This window comes from Mastigoproctus giganteus, chromosome 2 (assembly GCF_048544385.1).
Source record: "Mastigoproctus giganteus isolate SK-2022 chromosome 2, ASM4854438v1, whole genome shotgun sequence".
Taxonomy (NCBI): domain Eukaryota; kingdom Metazoa; phylum Arthropoda; class Arachnida; order Uropygi; family Thelyphonidae; genus Mastigoproctus; species Mastigoproctus giganteus.
Genome location: NC_143576.1, coordinates 130,706,134 through 130,726,762, shown reverse-complemented (window position 1 = coordinate 130,726,762; position 20,629 = coordinate 130,706,134). Strand labels below are relative to the sequence as shown.

Here is a 20,629-nt window from a genome sequence, read left to right as displayed (position 1 = left end):
ACCATTTTGTCATGTGTACGAAGACTCATTAGCATTAATGATATATAAAAAGTAATTCTTTTTGTTTCACTGCAAATACCTCAATGTGTATTTATTTAACTTTGTAAAGTAGTACTTTATTTATTTTCTGCTGAATTTTATATAAAAATTCCAATAACAGAAATTCGAAATATAATAGAAATATGAAAAGAATTGAGATAACAGAAAATCTCCAAAATGGATTTTCTGTTATCTCAATTAATAGAATAAATGAATAGTAATGATTATTTATATCAGGGGTAGCCAAGCTTAGGAAGTCTGAGAGCCACATAAGATAATCTTTGGTGTCTTGGGGGGGCCTGTAAGTCTTTGAAGTGCATGTTTTTATTGTGCATATGAATTACTTTTAATTTCATTAAATGTAATGTAGATCATATGCACAATAAAATTTTACTTTTCAGACCCATTCACTTCAAAATCACAATTAATTGCTTTGTTTTAATTGTATTTAAGGTTTATTTAAAAAGTAGGGTGATGTGTTTTGATGCTGAAAGTGTGCCTTTCCCAGAACATTGCATGAATAAAGGCACGCTAATTTTTTTTCAGACTTTTGTAATTTTCCCAAGTCAAGAAAAAGCTGTCTGTATTTTTGTATGAATAAAAATGAAAATTTCTTGAAAAATACCAGTGTATTAAAAGTTTTTATTAGATTCACTTTCGATTTGTGAGTGTGTGCATTTTTTTTTTTTTTTTTTTTGCCAATCAAAATATTATTTTGAGGCAAAATTTTTCTGATTGCTATTTCTCTGAGAAGTGCAGATTACAGGTAGTTCTCGACTTTCGAGTTAATTTGTTCCTAGCACGTGCTCGTAAAGCGAGTTTACGTTCTCAACAATGAAATTAGTTATCTGATTAGTTTATATTTAAATAATGATTGGTTTATCGAAAGAAATGAAAACGTAGCCTGTAAAATCAAGCAAATTATAATAATAGAGAAATTATTTACGACTTACAAATGTTAAAGAATGTTTATTCTTCATCATCATCGACTAAATGCACACTCGTTGATCACTCCTTATTGGCTCGGCACTCGTTGGTTTGTTGCACAAGGAGTTGTCTTCTTCAGAAATGTTTTGAGAGACTTTTTTCCAAGATAATCTTCTCTTTTAATTAGAAATTTCACAATTGCAAGCATAAGCATTTTTTAACGGCACACACAAATTGCAACTAACACGATTCATGTGGAGTAACAAGTTTACGAAGCTTAAAAAAAAAAAAGGAATAGAGAGAAGATTCTGAAAATTTATTTATATTTTTTATACGTTTGAAGATTTCAGTAAAGGGGAATTACATTTCACCATAATAACGTAAAAAAACACACTATTCCAGCTATTGGTATTTTCGCAAATACAAGAAGGTCGAGTTTACTACCCATTTATAATTGCTTGCAGTAAAAGAAATGTCCAATAAACCGGAAAGTGCAAATTGTTTTTATTGTTTTATGGTCGTGGCCTCCATAAATGTGCTTTAGAAAAATATCACAAAGGCGTTTAATGATTTGAACTGGTAACTAATACAATTTACAAACCACGCTCACAACCTTTTATATGGCCTTAAGGTCATGCTCGTGACTTTAAAAATGATATTTTAGAAAGATAAATAGCTTAGTTATACAGCGAAAATTTCAACTTCCAAGACCTTGAAATGAATTACCAAAAGAACAATGGTACTATTTGGTTCACATTACAATATTTTAACGATACGATGGTGTCTCTGGAACTGATTAATATCGTAAAGCGGGGTACACTGTATTGTATTGTATAGCTACGCACATGGTTTGGAATGTGGTATTGGAATTATGAATGTTTAACATTCATTTTTTGCAATTAATGTTCATATTTTCGATTTTGTTGATACTTGATACTTGGGGAAAGCCGAGTGGTCAGGAGCGGAAGTGCAGTGGCACACGCTCTTTGAGTAGACCGGGGTTCAAGCCCCTGACTGCTAAATACGGTCAATCTGCCAACCCGCACTGGACCAGCGTGGCAGATTATGGTCCATTTCTCTCAGCATCAATTGTTGAGGAGGCTTCCATCCTGCAGTGGGTTGATAATGGCTGCAATTTACTTGGGGAAAAAAACTTGTAAACCCGGGAACTTGTAAAGCGAGAACTGCCTGTATTGTCAAAGAGCTAAATATGACACAAACTACAGTTAGATCATGTTTGATTTTTATATTTCATATATTAATGACAGAAATTGAATTCAGTGAATTATTCAAAAAAACAGCAATGGTGCTACAGCTAGAAGAGCAGATACAGTGTTTAAACCAAGATTTTTTTTTTTTTCTGGATGTTGTTGTAATGCCTATTCAGTGCATAACCACAATTTCCAGCTCTCAGACTAATTATATGGATAATTTAAGATACGTATATTGAAAAAAAATTGTATTTTTGTCCAATTTTAATAAAATTTAGAATGCTTTGATAAATTTTTCTAAATGAGCCAAATATAAAATTTCAAGAAAATCTGTTCATTATGAGTTGCTATGAACTGTAAACAGAACGACAGGTAGGCATAATAAAGCTAATAGATACTTTATACATTTATGAACATGCCTAAAAAATTGTGTAAAAATTAACTATTTATTCACTAAAGCTACAGAGGAAGAGACATAACTAAGTTCTGCAATGTACAATGAGTATTTAAGTGCTAAATTTAATTTGCTCAGAATTTATGCATACTTCTTACGTGCACACACACTTAAGATAATGGTGTTCAGGATAAATTTCATTTGCTCAGAATTCACTATGGTGTTTTTATATATCGTAATTTTTTCCCGCTGTGAATGTTCTCACACACACACACACAGTATTCAATTTATAGAGATATGTGAAATTTTGTATGTACAACTCAGTTGTGAAACTGAGTTGCAAATACATATTATTTGTAATGTTTGTCAGAGATATTTTAATATTTCTGTCTATGTATATTCTTTATCCTGTTGTTATATCTGTCTATTAATAATTCTACGTCTAATCTTGCATCTATATCTAATTATCCACATCTGATCTTGCACATAGATCTTGTTCATCAAACTTCTTTAAATATATCCCTCATTCCTATTTACTTTAATTTAAAAAGTTATATAGTATTGTTAATGGAAATTCGCAGATTTACAAGGGGCATTCAATAAATTATCTACTTAAGGTACTACCCATAGTTATATTTAAATGATTCAAAATTTATCATGTTCCTACATGTCTCAACTTGAATCATACTAATTTTGATCCCACCATGTTTTCAGGTTGTGTCGTTATAACAGAAAGAAGCAAGACACCTGTATCAAATTATGGATTTGCTGAAATTGGAGCATCATTCCATCATCAAGTTTCTCACCAAAGAAGGAAATGGGCCAAAGGCCATTCATGAAAGGATGGTAGCTGTGTATGGCAATAGTGCACCTTCAGAGTACCAGATGAAATTCATCAGATGAGAAGTTGTTCTTGCGCGACTCCTTATAGGTCATAGTCAACTAACACATTCCTTTTTGTTGAAGACAGATGACCCACCTGTGTGTGAGATGTATAATGCTATTTTAACTGTTCATCACCTTTTTATATAATATCCTCTTTTTATTGAAGCAAGATGCTTGTGTTTTACTGATTTTAATAATCTGACTGAGCCATTTACCCTCAGTCAGATTATAGGTGACAGAGACAACATGTCTGACATTTTTAACCTTTTACACTTGATAACTTATATACAAAGATTTAAATTTTTTATTTTATATGGTTTTACTTAAATTTATACCTTTGTACATCATATTTACTTTCTTGATGTGGTAGCCTAGTTATAGGCTAACAAAATGTTTAGTATTTGTATTAAATACTAAATTTTGTTTGGTATTTGTTTGGTGAGGGGAACAAAGGGGTGCTCTTACCAAGAAAGGCTTAAGTTTTGCAAAATGCAGTGCCTGGAGAGTAGGCACATGCGAGGGTGATCTGATTGAGGTGTATAAGGCCTTGAATGGGTTGAGCAAGCTGAATGCTGATGGAATTCTTCCTCTTGCTCAGATTAAGAACCTGAGAGGGCATAAATTCAATTTGGGGAAAGACGGTTGTAGGATAGATGTGCGGAAGTTTGCCTTTAGCCAGCGGGTTGTTGATTGGTGGAACAAACTTCCATCTGTCGTTGTAGAAGTTGATAGCTTAAATAGATTCAAGGCAGAACTTGACAAACATTTGGAGCGAGTGGATGGGTGAAAAAAGGTTTTTTTTATTTTGGCTGATTCTATATAAGCTTGCTTTCTTGCATCATGTGCCTATACTAATGCTAAGAGTATTACTGCCTCTTGTTGCCTCTCGAATGTGCTGCTGTTGAAGATAATCATCCAATAAATCCACCAAAGTCCTGCTAGTGTGTGTGTGAGTGACCAACCCACAAGTTCCAGTCTATCTCTGGGAAGTTAAAATCCCCCATTATAAGACAATCTGATTTACTGGCCCACTCTGTTTCTCTCTATAATTGTTCATTATTATCATCAGAGTCATTAGGCCTATAACACACTTCTACTCTCAATTTTGCTTATCCAGTGCTTATGTCACATGAAACTGATTCAACACTGCACTGTCCACTCATGTCAACTGGAAGTACTTCCTTAGATTTTATGTTTTTTAACTAATAGCATGATCCTTCCTCACTTTCTATTCGGTCTATCCTTCTGTACACGTTGTACTTCCCAAATTTAATTTCTGCATTCCTTATTTCTGTATGACACCATGTCTCTGATGTTCCAACAATATATGCCTTTGATGTCTTCATCAGAACCTGAATTTATTAGCATGCTGCATTTGTAAAGCGTTACTATCTCATCCATTCCTGAATTTTTATAAGAGAGATAGTTATTTATGTAATAAAGGCTTTCTTATATATCTACAAATACTCCAATTTTTAGTAAAATATAGGTCTGGAGTAGGACATGGATTTAAAGAAAATGTCATAATTATATAACTGTTTTTTTTTTTTTTTTTTTTTTTTTTTCCAGACAAGTTCAAAAGAATAAGTTGTCAGATTCAGAATCAAAGAGAGGGGAAAGAAGATACCATGGAAGAGAAAGTCATAAATCATTGTATCATAAAAGCAATAAACCTGATTGCAAATATAAGAAGAGAATTGCAAGGTCTAACAGCTCTGAAAGCTGTAGATCTCCTAGCTCTGAGAGTTGCAGAGCTTCCAAAAAAAGATGTGTAAGGCACAGTTCAGAAAGAGATATTAAAAAAAAGAGTGACAGCAAAAAAAAGGACAGCAAAAGAGATTACAGCAAACCATTAAAAAGTGAAAGGGATTATTATAAAGAGAAGTCAGAGAGAGGCAGAAAAAGTAATAATGAAATAAAAGAGCAAAGATCTTTTAGTAGAAGATATAGAAGCAAAGAAAGGGATAGAAAAGAAAAGAATGAAGAAAATCTTACAAAGAAACATTCAAGTGATTTTACAGCAAAGTAAGTCTTTTGATCATTGATCTGTTTGTCATTTTCATTCTTCACAGTATACTTACTATATTGGCAAAAAAATTCTGAAGACTACTTTGCTTATAAATATGAGGAAAGTAGGATGTCAGTGTTTCAGGCCATTCCTAAATAAGAATTAGGCACTCTATATAATTTTTATTATTTATTCTCTTTCATATTTTATATTGGTAATGTGTTTTGTTATTTCAAATGATTTTTAGATGTAACATAGAAAGAACCTTTTGCAACTGATTATGGTTTATTGCCAACCAACTAATTAGTGACATGATTATTATGAAACATGATTGCTTAATATTGTAATCATGTTTAACCTTAATCCCCTCACTGTTCATTCTTTGATTATATATGAAAAAACTTTTTGAGATCATCATAGGTTAGGCACTTGATCATTTGTTGAACCTGACCATGTTTTCCTCAGGTGTATGCCCTTAACCTCGTTATTCATGGAATGCTGATTTTGCAGACCATAACATGCAAAGAAATTGCTGCATAAGAATAAATAATAAGTGAATAATAATTAGTATTGTTTTTGTGTATTCTATATTACATTACAGCTGTACTTAACACTGCAAATATGTAATTATCCGTTTTATGTATTTATTAACTACATATCTTATAGATAGTTGTCGTCCTAATAATTGCATGTATTCTTTTTACTGATAGTAGCACAGTTAATTTAAACAATAATATAAAATAATAAATACAAGTAGTCTAAATCTATTCAAATAAATAGATGGCACTATTTCAAAGCTATTGGCCTATCATCAGTGGGGGGCAGGTACCCTGGTATTGCAGACATGACAACCCAGTTGTGAAGATAATCACACAATATGAGAGACTAGACTAGACCACCCAGACTAGCACAATATGAGATACAGAGCAAATGATACCTCCCACAGTACCATCATAGTTTCTTAAGAGTTATCTATGGTGTATCTACACTGATATTATATAGATATTAAACTCTTACTCTTAATGTATTATGCCTTGTGCATTTAGTTATTTTTAAATATTATCATATAAACCTGTTGGCATCTCTCATATTGTGTGACTATCTTTACAACTGGGTTGTCATGTCTGCAATACCAGGGTACCTGCTCACCCACCAATGATAGGCCAATAGCTTTGAAATAGTGCCGTCTGGGTGGTGTTACTCAATGAGAATAAGTAACAATAGTCTTCTCTATTAGTGAAGCATTACTTATTCGTGATAGTGCAATACCATGGCAACTCGTGAAGGAAGAACACAATATGAGATACAGAGCAAATGATGCCTCCCACACTACCATCGTAGTTTCTTAAGAGTTATCTATGGCGTATCTACACCGATATTATATAGATATTAAACTCTTACTCTTAACATATTATGCCTTGTGCATTTAGTTATTCTTAAATATATATAAAAACACACTCTTATACACTCTGTAGTAATTATATATATATATTATTCAAATGCCAAAAGAGCAGATCTATGATAAGACTTTAGCATGATGATATAGAATTAAAATATGATTACATGGTGAGCCATTAAGTAAAAAGAACCTTGAAAAAAGAAAATAAGAAAATGAACAAAGAACCTATAAAGGCTAAGATAGCCTGAGTTGGTTTACTATATTATACCCTATAAATAAACGAAATAATTAGTAATAAAATAGAAAGATTAAAATAATAAAAATAAAATAAAATAATGATTATGTGGCTTATTATTGATAATAGGATACATTGAATGGTACATAGTTTGTCTTGTAGTTACCTGAACTGAGAGGTAGCACTGCTATCTCTCTTTGTTTCATAATATGTAATATGGGTTAAAATTTATTTTGGCCTTGTTTCTACTGGGATAAGGTGGTAAGCTTCACATCCTATTTATTCCTTTTGTTTTAATTTGTTCCTTTTGATTTACTATTTCAGAAAGGTTGAATTATTTTTATTTTTTTATTATTTTATTTTATTTATTCTCATATCTGGTATTATAACAACTAGTATTATTATTCTTACAAATGGTAATTCATTATTTCATTATTTATTTAATATACTACAATGGGTATTTCATTATTTCTTTAATATACTACAATTGGTATTTCATTATTTCTTTAAAATTCTACAACTGGTATTTCATTGTTTCTTTATTATAATCTAGTTTTACCTAATACAGATTATACTTAAGCTTCTTATCATTACCACTTATTTTAATTCGTACTGTAATACTAGGATCTCTACTAAAGGGATGGGCAGATGTGCTCCTGGTATATCCAAATTACCTTTATTAGAAGCTATTTTCTTTGCTTTTTACTTTCTGCTTGCTAACTCAAAATTTTATATCTCAAGATCGATTAAAGTAATTCGAGGGAAATTGAGGTGCTATTGCTTTCCTTACTCTTACTTCCTTTCCCCTTAATTCAGCATAAGCCTTTTCTTTTTCACAGGTTAAAATCAAATACATCATAACCCACATGAAATTTATTGTTAGCTCTCACTTTTTGTATTATTTGTTTCAAAGCTATCTGTCGGGCTAGCTGTTATTATGCCAGTTTGCCCTTAGACTTAAATATTGATTGCTGGAAATCCTGATAATTTTGATCATTTTGACCTAGCCAAGCTGGCAGAAAACAAACAGAAACAGATATCCTTGCTAATTATTGATCGGATATATTGAACTGGTGCTAGCCCTTGTCAATGTACCATTCGATGTGTCCTATTAATCTTTATTTTTATTATTTCATTTTAATTTTTATCTTATTATTTTATTACTAATTATTTGTTTATTTATAGGATATAATGCAGTAAACCAACTCAGGCTATCTTAGCCTTTATTGGTTTTTTTGTTCATTTTCTTTTTGCCAGATTCTTTTTGCCTAATGGCTTACCTTGTACTCTTATACTTTAATTCTATATCATCATGCTAAAGTCTTATCATAGATCTGCTCTTTTGGCCTTGAGGCTCACTTTGAATTCTTCTATAGTACTTATATACTCTTACTGTAGTAATTATTTTACAGACTGATCTAATATTAAATCAATAATTTGATGGCATTAATCTGATCTGGTATACTTTTCTTATACTTTCCATTATTATTTTATAATAGATAAAAATATATATATATCTGTATATATATATTTCAGTATTAGTTGTTAAAAAAACAACTTAACTTTCATGGCATAAGTGAGTGTATAGGTGGGAATTAGAATGGCAGAATGATGCAAAGAAGTAGAATTTTTCTGTTCTGCCAAGAAAAAATAACCTTTCCCAGTTTCTCATAATTTTTCTACTGCCAAAAAAGAGACTTTAACTTTATCAAACTCTCCACTTTGGGTACTTTGAGAGTAACAGAAGCTTAGATCCAATCCGCTGTTACTTGCAAAGATTTTATATTTGGGCCCCTCCCCCACTTGCATTGTATTGTATTGTCTTACTGAGATATAAAGACAACCAGTATTGTCTTTATGCACTTCAGTAACCCCCCCCCTGCCAAAGATGTTTATACAGAGGAATATTTATTTCCTTACTTGTAAAGGCCTGTTAAATCATTGATAACATAGAAAATTACATTTGCATTGCATTGATTTAAAAAAGATAGCAAATACTTTTCTGTTGATGTGTTACTTATTTGAAAGTAGTGCAATTGCGAGTCAGTGTGTTTTGTTAAAGTGCTCTGATATTAGAGGACTAAATCCATGTGAAAAGACTCCACCTTCAATAGCAAAACTGTATTTGGAACATTATTTTCAGGGGCTGGGGGCCCACTTAAAAAAAAAAGACAACTTCTAGAGAGGAAACAAGGAAAGGCAGCTAGATTGATTTGGAGTGCTAAGGGTCATCCTTATGGGGAACATCTTAGAATATGTGAACTGCAAAACCTGGAGGTTTGGACACCTTGGAGGTGACTTGATTGGTGTGTTTTAGGGTGGCCTTTACAGGAATAAGCAGAATGAATAAGGAAGGTATATATTCTTGTTAACAAGGGGCCACAAATATAAAATTTTGGGAAGCAACAGAAGATTAGATTTCGTGAACTTCACCTTCAAGCAGTGCGTTATTGCTGTTGTTGTTGTTGACCATTAGGTAGAGAGAGCAGAGTCTGACAAAGTTCATGGCCTTTGTCATTTTTGACATTTTTAAGTGTGAATGTCATAGAATCTTGAGTGATATCTACAGTGTCATGATAAGACCTTTTTTTGAAACAGAAAAATGTTATTTTGAATTGATAAGATGAGATCTTTTTCATAGTAGTACTAGTTCAATTTCACAAGTCATGTGGAATAAAGTTTGGTTTAGGGAATGAGATGTGCCGTTGAGGGATTGAACTATTCATGCTGTAGTTGACTGGTGACCTTTTCTTGTTTCAAGATGTTGATGATATCACTGAAATATAAATATTTCCATGTGTTATGACTAAAAGATCCCATACTTTATACTGATAAGGTTGTAAGTCATGAAATTGAACTTAGTTGTAAGTCATAAATTTGAACTCAGAAAAAGACATGGCAATTTTAAAATCATTGTAAACTATTTTTTACAGTTCTGAGCCATTCCTATTCAGTTAGATAATTTTTATAGCACCTAATGCATGCTTAATATATATGTTGCATTTTATTTGATCATTATGTTTGTGTTTTTTATATATATGAAAATATGCCTTTTAAGAATATCCTCAAGGAGTTCAAAATATGATTCTGAGAACTACTGTAAGGAAGATAGGGACAAGATTATAATGGATATGGAAGAAGAAGAAGAGGAGGAGGAGGAGGAGAATGAAAATTACTTTGATTTATTAGAGTCTGAAGATTTGTGGATACGCTCTTCTCCAGCAGAGCTCTACTATACAAGGGATTCTGAGGTAATATTATTTGCCAGAATTTAGGCTTCTGTATTTAGTCATACCTATGTTAATCAGTAATAGAAAAGTTGAATAATATGTATAGTTCTGTAGAAAAAAATTTCTTGTTACAACTGACACTAGAGTTAAAATAAGTAAATTTTAATGTAATAAAGTTACATTAAAGTTCATTCATTATTCATTTCCTACTAATTCTTTTATTTTTTACTAATTCTTTCCTCATACTAATCTATGAATTTATTTATAACTCAATTTGCTGTGCATTCTTCTAAACTGAAGAAGAGGCACCTTGCCTTGCCTTGAAAGTTACTTATTATATTTATTTACTATATTTTAATGCTGCTATTATTTTTACTGCATTTTAATGCTTTTATTTTTTTACTGTATTTTAACTCTTTTATTGATTTTATCACTTTCATTAAATTTGCCTTTTACTTATTTATTCCACTTTATTTATTTTAACTCTAGTGTGCTGGTTGTTACAAGAACATTTTCTACATTATGCTTTCCAGTGCTCAAGGCCTGTTTTTGAATGTATAGCTCCCCCCCCCAAATAAAATTATGTAAATTGTGGTTCATCGAGTGAACAAATGATAACGTAGTCTTAAGCTAAGGTGATGTAGGTGAAAGTTTATGTTAGTCACTCACAGTGGAGGTGTGTAATCATCTTTTATATTAAATGCTTTTTATAAATCATTTTAAAACAGTCTGTTGTTTATTTCATTCACTGAAATCATGTGATACGTTAACAGACATGGTGTTCATTTTATTCTGATAAAGCACTGCACTTGTCTTAAAGCTTATATTCTGTGAGTGACTAACACATTTATTGTTTTTAGGATCCTAGTGTTATTGTTGGAACTGAAAAACTTGAAGATCTCCACCGCGAGTTTTATACAACACTGGTGATGCGTGCATCTCGAGTAAAAGCAACAAAACCAGAATATAAACCTCCACCAAGGAAAACAAAACTAAGAACACCAAAGCCTCCATGTGAGTTACTGTTTTTGTTTTATTATATTAATATATATAAAATCATAATAGTAATAGAGGCATGTGATGCAAGAAAGCAAGTGTATGAGCTTATTTAGCATCAGCCAAATAAAAAAAAAAAAATTCACAACCATTCCCTCTAAAAGTTTGTCCAGTTGCTCCTTGAATTTATTTAAGCTATCAACTTCCACAATGACAGTTGGAAGTTTGTTCCAGCAATTAACCATCCGCTGACTAAAGGCAAATTTCCATACATTTTTCTACAATTGTCTTTCCTCAATTTGAATTTATGCCCTTTGGTTCGTAATCTGAGCAAGCGGAAGAATCCCATCAGAATTCAGCGTGCTCAACCCATTCAAGGCCTTACACCTCAGTCAGATCATCTCGCAGGTGCCTAGTCTCCAGCCGCTGCAATTTGCAGAACTTAAGCCCTTTGGTAAGAGGACCCCTTTGTTCCCCTCACAAACGTTCCACATTCCATTGTTTTCTTTTTATTAAATGGAATTATGATTCAGTTGAAAAAAAAGCATTGACATCAGTTTCAACTAATTGATCCCTAATTGCCAGTTCATCTATTGCTATCTTTTGTTGCCATCTATTGCTATTTTCTGAAGTGTATGGCAATGGTCTTAAAGCTTGTACTGCCTGATTGGATGTCTTGCCTCCAAATTCTACTCCAACTTTGGTAGGAGTACAACCTACAATTTCTCTTACTCCATCAATTTTACTTTCAATAATCTGGAAAGTTCTATAAGCCAAATAAGTTCAATAATCTGTTTTTTTTATGAAATCTTTTCCTGATATGAGATGTTCATACGTTAGGATTTCATTTGCTATTAGAAATTTCACTTATAGATTCATATACTTTCAGAAAATGAGATGGTCAGTTCAATTTCATATTCGATAGTGATGTCTGAAATTTTCATCTTAATTATCTGTATTGGATTCTCTAGTTTCACAAATCTTAAGGAAATAAAATTTCTGTTTCAGGCATAGTTCTATCTGCTGTCAAGAGTGCTTACTATTGTGGCCATCCTTGGGATATCATAGTTCTTTTGCAGTTAATTTGCAGTTTTTAATATTTATGAACAAAGTTGCATGCATGGTTTCTTAACTTTTTTTTTTTTGTTTGTTTACCACTTTTATGCAGTTTTGATGTTAAATTGGATATCTTCTTAGAATGTGACTTTCATAATGAGGTGTCCCAGTTTGGGTTACAGAAAATCTGCTCACTTTACCCATACCTGAGCCCCAGTAATTATTTCCTCTTCAGAAATCTGAAAAAGCACTTGCATAGTATCAATTTTTCAAGTGATGTTGATCTCAAGGTAGCTGTAAATGGCTCTTTCAGGTATTTCCTCTCAAAATGGAAGTATATTGACCCTCAAGGGAATATATATTGAAAAAAATAAAAAATTGCTATGTTGTTTCTTTATTACTAAAGTAGATAACTTTTGTTTTGAGTGATCTTCATATCATATTCTGGAAAAGAAAAAATAAATAAATAATAAATCAAAAGCTTAAAGCTTTGTTGTCTAATGTTATTAAATACATATACATTGTTGTTATATACACAAATACGTTCATGAAAATAATAAATTGAACCTTTACTTGCTTATCAACCTGTAATTGGTCATGACAGTGTTTTTTTTTTTTTTTAAATATTATTTGAGATGCTTTAAAAATTGGCAAGGAATAATTCAGAATTATTCACTTGTTTTAATTCCACCTTTATTTGCAATCTATTTGAATATAACTATGAAAAATCCTCTTTTTATATTAAAAAATATTTTAAATAATTTTTTTGAAAATAAAACATTCATTTTACACATCTTTCATCACTTTTTGATAATTTTTTATACTTCCTTGTTCACTTGTCAGTTCTCCAACCAAGGACCATTATATATCAATTCTTTTTTTCTTTCATAATGGCATCTGGTAGTTTCTCACACTGAAACTGACAGAACTCATGCTGCAAAACATCCATGGCTTCATTTATTTCTTTATCTTTAACAACTCAAGAATATTACCAGAAGGGATGAGAAGGTAATTATCTAGTTGTATAAGGCAATGGTTAGGCCACGCTTTGAGTACTGCATATAGGTCTAAAGGCCTTATTTTAGAAGGACGTGGATTTGTTGGAATGAGTGCAGAGAATAGTAGCAAAATTAGCGGGGAACAGAAACGTGTGTGCTCTTATCATGAAAGGCTTCAGTTCTGTAAATTGCAGTATTTAGAGACTATGAATCTGTGAAGATTTTTAAGGTGTTTAAGGCTTTGAATGATTTGAGTAAACTCAGTGCTGATGGCATCGTTCCTCTTGCTCAGACTACACGTATGAAGGGGCATAAATTCAAATTGGGGAAGAATAGTTGCAGGATAGATGTGCAGAAATTTACCTTTGACCTGTGGGTAGTTGATTGAAGAAACTTCTATCTGGTGTCGTGGAAGTGGGTAGATTTAATACATCTTAAAATTTAACATTTTAATTAAGTTTTAATTCAAGGAAGAACTACACAAACTATTAGAGATAATGGATAGGTGATATGGGAAGTTTTTTTACTTTTTTTTTTTTTTGGCTGATGCATTATATATATATATATATATATATATATATATTAATTCTAAAATTAAAAGAAACAGAGGATTGTTGAGTTCCATAATCTAGTAAAGCCAAGATGCAAATACAGTAGGCTCTTTAACGGACTTCAAATTTAACGTACAAAAAGTTTGGCCTATAGGAAAAATTTAGAACTTTTTTTTTATTCGCAAATAGAGAATGCTAAATGGTTGGGTCAATGAATCAGCATTATCTTATCATGCATCCAGTGTTGGGCTCAGAGTATTGCATCATCTAGGTGAGGGAGGGGGTTAATAGAAGGGGGGTGATTAGTGGTGTGCATCAACACTGTCAGTCTTCCGGTGCAGTTGGTCCTATTCTTTTGTTTACATTTTGGTTGTTTTTGCGTTTTACGTAATTGTGATTTTTACATATTTTATAATAAATATGTAATATCATTATGGCTTTGGGATAAAGAAGTAAAGTGTAAATGTGTTAACTTGAGTGTTGCACAAAAATTAGAACTGATTGAGAAGCTTGGAGGTGGTGTAAGCATTGTGCATATGTGCGAGATTTATAGTCAAAAAGCAAATAGTTTCAGACATTCGCAAAAATAAAAATAAAAACTTAAGGAGTTTGCATTAAAATGCAGTGTAGATGGTTGTTCCAAGACTACTTTTACAGTTGATAGTAGAAAACATATGAAAGTGGCTGAAGATAAAAACCTAGAGGAAGCAGTGTACAAGTGGTTTGTTCAGCAGCGTTCAAGTGGTGTTGTTAGAGGTGTTGAGTTAAAATCAGCTGCTGAAAGGCTTGCTGAGCATATGGGCCTAAAATTTCAGGGGAGTGATGGATGGCTGTAGTGTTTTCGAAAGCATCATGGCATTGTTAATAAAAGAATCTGTGGTGAATCTTTAGGTGGAGATGAAGAGCAAGTTGAGGCTTTCAGAAAATATCTAAATGACCTCATTAAAAATAAGGGCCTTATTTTATCACAGCTTTATAATGCTGGTGAGACTGGGCTTTTTTATTGTGCTGTTCCTGAAAATACCCAGGCTTACAAGCATGAAACAAGCACCCCTGGTTGTAAGCTAAATAAGGAGCGAACTTCAGTTTTATTTTGTGCAAATGCTGATGGCTTAAGCCTGTGGTAGTTGGCAAGTCAAAAAAACCTTGTGCTTTAAAGGATTTAATGAACCAGTTATCAGTGATATATATTCCTACTCAAAAAATGCCTGGTTTACAATGGATATTTTCTGTGACTGGTTCTTTAACCATTTTATTCTTGATGTGTGACGCTATCAGACAGATGTGCTGAAAATTCCTTATTAAATCATGACTGTTTTACTGCTAGATAATGCACCTGCTCACCCTAATGCTGAGAGGTTAGTTAGCAGGGATGGGAGAAATAATGTGTTTTTCTGCTTCCTAATACTACTTCACTGATACAGCTGATGGAACAAGGTGTAATTGTTGCATGTAAGAGGTTGTATAAGAAGTTTTTGGAAGAGGTGATGGTTGTTTTGGAAGAAACAGAAGATGCAGAAGAAGATACAAGAGGCACCAGGATACTGCAAAATTTACATGCATACAACATCAGATCTGCTATCTTCAACTTAGCAGCTGCGTGGAAAGATATGAAGATTGCCACCTTGACCAGTGCTTGGAAGAAGTTGTACGACATAGAACCTGAAATGGACTTTGAGGGAGTTGAGGCATCTAATTTTCGGGACACTCTTCTGAGGGCTGGCAAAAAAAATGCAACTGAGAATGATGCGGAACAGTGGCTCAAATGATGGTGAACCAGGCTCTCAACTTTTTTCTGAAGTAGAGATTGCAGAAAATGTTCTTCATGGAGAACAAGAGGATGATGATGATAAAGACGAAGCATTATATTGAATCATCGTCAGACACCGATGTGCTTCCTTATTATGAACATTTTAGAGAATTTCGATCTACAGTAATAAGGAAGCAGCACCAAGGTGTAAGGCAACTGAAGCTTGATGATTTCTTCAAGACCACTTCGTCAACTGGACTGGTTCACCAGAACCCTCTACCAGCAAGGAATTAACACCTCTCCCTCAATATAACAGTTGTTTCTGACTCTGAAAATTGTGATTCTTTAAATTAAGTTAATATTAATATTGAATATTATGTATCTTCTTTTAACGTTTTTATTGTATATTTTTTATTCAGTGGAGTTTAAGAATTTTAAAGTATTTTTCCCATCTAAAAAGGATTTAAATTAAAAAAACTAATGTTCACATTTAAAACAACTTTGTGTGAGCTTTAAGAAAAAAAAAAAGTGGTGGAAACACTCCATTAGTTACATTGTATAGTTTTTGACGTGTTTAATTAAAATAAAGTTTGGTTCCTGTCATAAATTTATTTTTATATTTTTAACATATGTTTTAGTGGAATGTATAAATTACTCAATGTACATTTTAATACATCCTGTACATTAAAGTTTATTATTAATATATTCTGTTATTTATTATTATTATTAATTATAATTATTAATAAATTATTATTAATTTATTATTATTATAGTCTGTTAAATTGAGGGCCTACTGTATTTTCAAACCACTTCCACCTGGATGTGGAACAACATTCAGTATCAATTTGATCTTTTTGCGACCTAATACCACATACTGCAGAAATGTGATAAAAGTATAGTTAAAAGTCTGAAATTTTAGTATTGATAATTAGAAATTCATTTATAGCATTGAATCAAAAGAGGATTTTTGAGATTGTATATTTTTGGATTCACTTCACTTGTTGCATGCTATATGGAGATCTGTTACAGCAAAAACAATTGGAAATTTGTTTTTGTTACTCCAGATTTTTTCTTCCACAAGCTTCCATTGTCTTTGTGGAGGAAAATAAGAATAAATCTTCAAAATGTTGATAGTATCATGAAATTTGCTATGATTTAAAAAAATTGAAAGTTTCCATAATGTGAAATTTGGATAACACAAAAAAAAAAAATTGTTATAATTCTCAGTACAGCCACTCCCCGATTAACATAAGGGTTGTGTTCCGCAGAACTCTGTGTAGGTCAGATTTTACGTACGTCGGAATTTTCCCCATGCTTGTGCAGCACTCGCAATTGTGCTCGCTGGATTCATTGAATCAAAAAAGAAATGATCGACGAACATGTGAATAAAATTATTTATTGTATTTATTCAATTTTAGGAAAAATTACAAGTGTGCAGGCACCTCTGTAGCCAGGTGGGAAGGAGCAGCAGTGCGTAGCACACGCTTCTTGATTAGACCGGGGTTCGAGCCCTTCACCACCAAATACGGAGGATGTCGAAAGGTGAGGGAATGACCACCGCATATCCCGGAGCAATATGGCCTTAGTTGCTAATGCTCCTAAAAACCAAATAACAACAACAACAAAAGTGTGCAATTTAAAAAATTTCAAAATAATAAAATTACAAAAAAAGAGAGGATATAGGCATAATGTCAATAAGTTTTACTTCTTGAGCATCATTGCCAGAATTGACATCTTCAGCTGATAAGTATGCTGCTGCTGCGGAGGTTGAGGGCTGTGGAGATTTAGAAGGGGTCGGCCGCTCAACTTTACGAAAGAACATATTAATGCATGACTGGACGGTGGCTTTTTCCTTTTCGTCATAGATTTCTTTGTAGCAAGCAAGCATATCATCCACCCCTCTGTTAACTTTTAAGAATCATTCGCTGTCAGGATCCATCTTCTCAAACCTCGCTATTGCCAATGCAATTTCACAAAATGCCATTTCCAGCTCTCTGGTGATGAAGCGTCTCGACTCCTCATTTAGTTCATCTTGAGCTTTGTCAGCATGTTATTCGTTAGATAATTCCTTCCCTTCTTCCTCTATTAACTCCTCCATGTCTTTGGCAACAGCCTCCAACTGAAGTAACTCTGCAACCTTTACAATCTTATCTGTAACCTCTTCATATGATTCATCTTTTTCAAACCCTTTGAAGCCTTTTATGTGCCGTGGACATATTTTCTTCCATTCGCCATTTACCTATTAAACCACCCGTTGCTTGCCACGAACTTGGCTTGGGGTTCGCCGTACTTATCCTCAATATCTTCATAAATACTTCTTACTTTTGCTTGAATGGTCATTAAACTCAGAGGCGCTTGCTTCTGAATCTGATTTTCCATCCATATTATTAATAGCTGTTCCATCTTGGATATAGCACATGAACACAGTTTTGTGATCACTGTTGATCTTAAATGCATTAATCCTTTAACATGTTATTTTATATGCGCACTGTCCCTTAAAATAGTATTCACTGTTGAAGCAGTGAGACCTAATTCCCTTGCAATAGATGACAAACTTTGTCCTGCTTTGTACTTCTGAATCATTTTTTCATCTTCATTTCTAAATCAATTTTGTTTCCTGGCACTGCCAGCACTTGCACTTTCTGTTGGTCTCTTTCCCTTCATCATTGTAATACTACATAGGAATGAAGAGAAGTATCCAAAAATTTGTTTTTAATATGATTGAAGATTTTAGTGAAGAGAAACACATTTCACCATAATACCGTAAAAACCCACAGAATTCCAGTTATCGGGATTATCACAAATGCAATAAGATCGAGTTTACTACCCATTTATAATAGATTGCGCTAACAGAAAAGCCCAATAAACCGGAAAGTGCAAATTGTTTTTATTGTTTTTTGGTGTGGCCTCCAGAAACATGCTTTAGAAAAATATCAAAAAGGCGTTCAAAATTGATTCTTATAATGGGAACATATGATAATGATGAAAGTATAGTGCAATTTCCATTATAAATATGACCTTTTAGAGAGATAAATAGCTTAGTAATATAGCGTATTTAGGGGGCTTAGAGGGGAACAGGTATCCTGTGTGTTATCAGACACTCAGCCTAAAACACTGATGGATCCAATATCTCTCTATTACAGAAAATTTAGGAGAAGTCCGGTTGGCCTGCCTCCCTAAAATCCACTCATGCACACCTTCTCAATGGTAAGCCCTGTTACGTCACTTAGGTGGCAACGAACGTGTAGAGTGGTTCTCTTCAAGACGCCTGGTCAGCGTGAAGAGGAAAAGACCAAACCCTCCAGCAATGAGAGCACAACAATACAAATGGCCCTCAGTCCCCAGCAGCTTTCACTCTCCCTCTTACGGCAGCGAGAGGATCAGAGTGGAAGCAGAGGGTGCTAAGAATCTCTGGGTACGACCAGGCTGCCATGCACGGAAATTGAACTTGGCCTGTTATAACGTACGATCACTCATCGGTGAAGACAGGATATTAGAGCTGGAAAAGGAATTAGAAAATGTGAATTGGAATATCATCGGTTTGGCTGAAACAAGAAGAAGAAATGAATCACTTATAAGTTTATCAAGTGGAAATCTGCTGTACACCAATGGAAACAGTGAAAGGAGTGAAGGTGGAGTTGGGTTTCTGGTCCATAAAGATTTTAAAAACAACATTTTGGAATTCAAAAGTACATCACCAAGGGTGTCAAGACTAATACTCAAGATTTCTAAGAGGTACAAGCTAAAGATTATAATGATTTATGCACCAACATCGAGCCATGATGATGAAGAGGTTGAAGAAATGTACACTGAAATTGAGAGTCTTCTAGATGAGCAGAAAACCCACTACACTATTATTATGGGGGACTTCAATGCTAAGGTTGGAAAAAGGCAAAACAGCGCAGAAAGAGGAACTATAGGAAATTTTGGAATTGGTGAAAGAAATAAAAGAGGTGAAGACTTGTGGAATTTGCAGAATCTCAAGGAATGTCAGTAATGAACACTTTTTTCAAGAAAAGGGTGAACAGAAAGCGGACATGGAAGAGTCCAAATGGATTAACAACTAATGAAATCGACTTCATCCTCACTAAAAGAAGATATATTGTGAATGATGTTACCGTCCTGAATAAGGTAAATGTTGGAAGTGATCACAGAATGGTAAGATGTACACTTGATATAGATGTAGGAAAGGAAAGGAAAAAACTGACTCGAGTAAATAATACAAAGGTCTTTGAAATAACAGAGGAGGAGAAAAAGCAGTATGTACTGGAACTTAAGAACAAGTTTGAGCTTCTGCAGACTGCTCAGGACCAAGATATTGATGAGGAATATTACAACTTTCTGAAAGTGATAAAGCCCAAGAAACCTATAGGGAAACAGAAATCCAAAGAAAAAAAAATTAGTCAAGAAACACTTGTCATGGTGAACCAAAGACGACAAATGAAGAGCAAGAAAAACACTGACAGGGAGAAAATTGAGTATACTGAGTTATGCAAAGCCATTAGAAAGAGACTCAGAGAGGACATAAGAAGATTTAACACAAGAAAAGCAGAACAAGCATTAAGGGAAAACAAAGGATTTAAATCAGCAGCCATGAGCAGTAATACAGAAAGACAAATGATACTGAAACTGAAGAATAGCGATGGTATACTTATAAACAGCAGAGAAGGCATAATTCAAATAGCAGAAGACTACTATAGAGAATTATACAAGGAGCGAGGGAATGATACCAGCAGTGGGGAAGATGGATTGCAAAGTAGCAACACATACGACATACCCGATATTCTTCCTGATGAGGTAGAACATGCATTGAAGAAAATGAAGAATCGGAAAGCCCCGGGGGAAGATGAAGTTACTGTAGAGTTGTTAAAATTGGGAGGAAGAGACATAACACAAAAACTGGCAAGGCTCTTCACAAAGTGCATTAGAAAAGGTGTGATGCCTAAGCAG

The 20,629-nt window shown here is 33.3% G+C and overlaps 1 protein-coding gene across 2 annotated transcripts in view; it reads left to right on the top strand.

The window, feature by feature from the left end:
• drosha (ribonuclease 3 drosha) overlaps window positions 1-20,629 on the top strand; it is a 357,699-nt gene that overhangs the window by 45,136 nt on the left and 291,934 nt on the right. For both annotated transcript variants that reach the window (XM_090389541.1, XM_090389540.1), the window contains exons 4-6: window positions 5,026-5,481; window positions 10,157-10,349; window positions 11,189-11,342. In XM_090389541.1, the coding sequence (XP_090245667.1) occupies window positions 5,026-5,481; window positions 10,157-10,349; window positions 11,189-11,342 (803 nt within the window). The remainder of the gene's footprint in view (window positions 1-5,025; window positions 5,482-10,156; window positions 10,350-11,188; window positions 11,343-20,629) is intronic.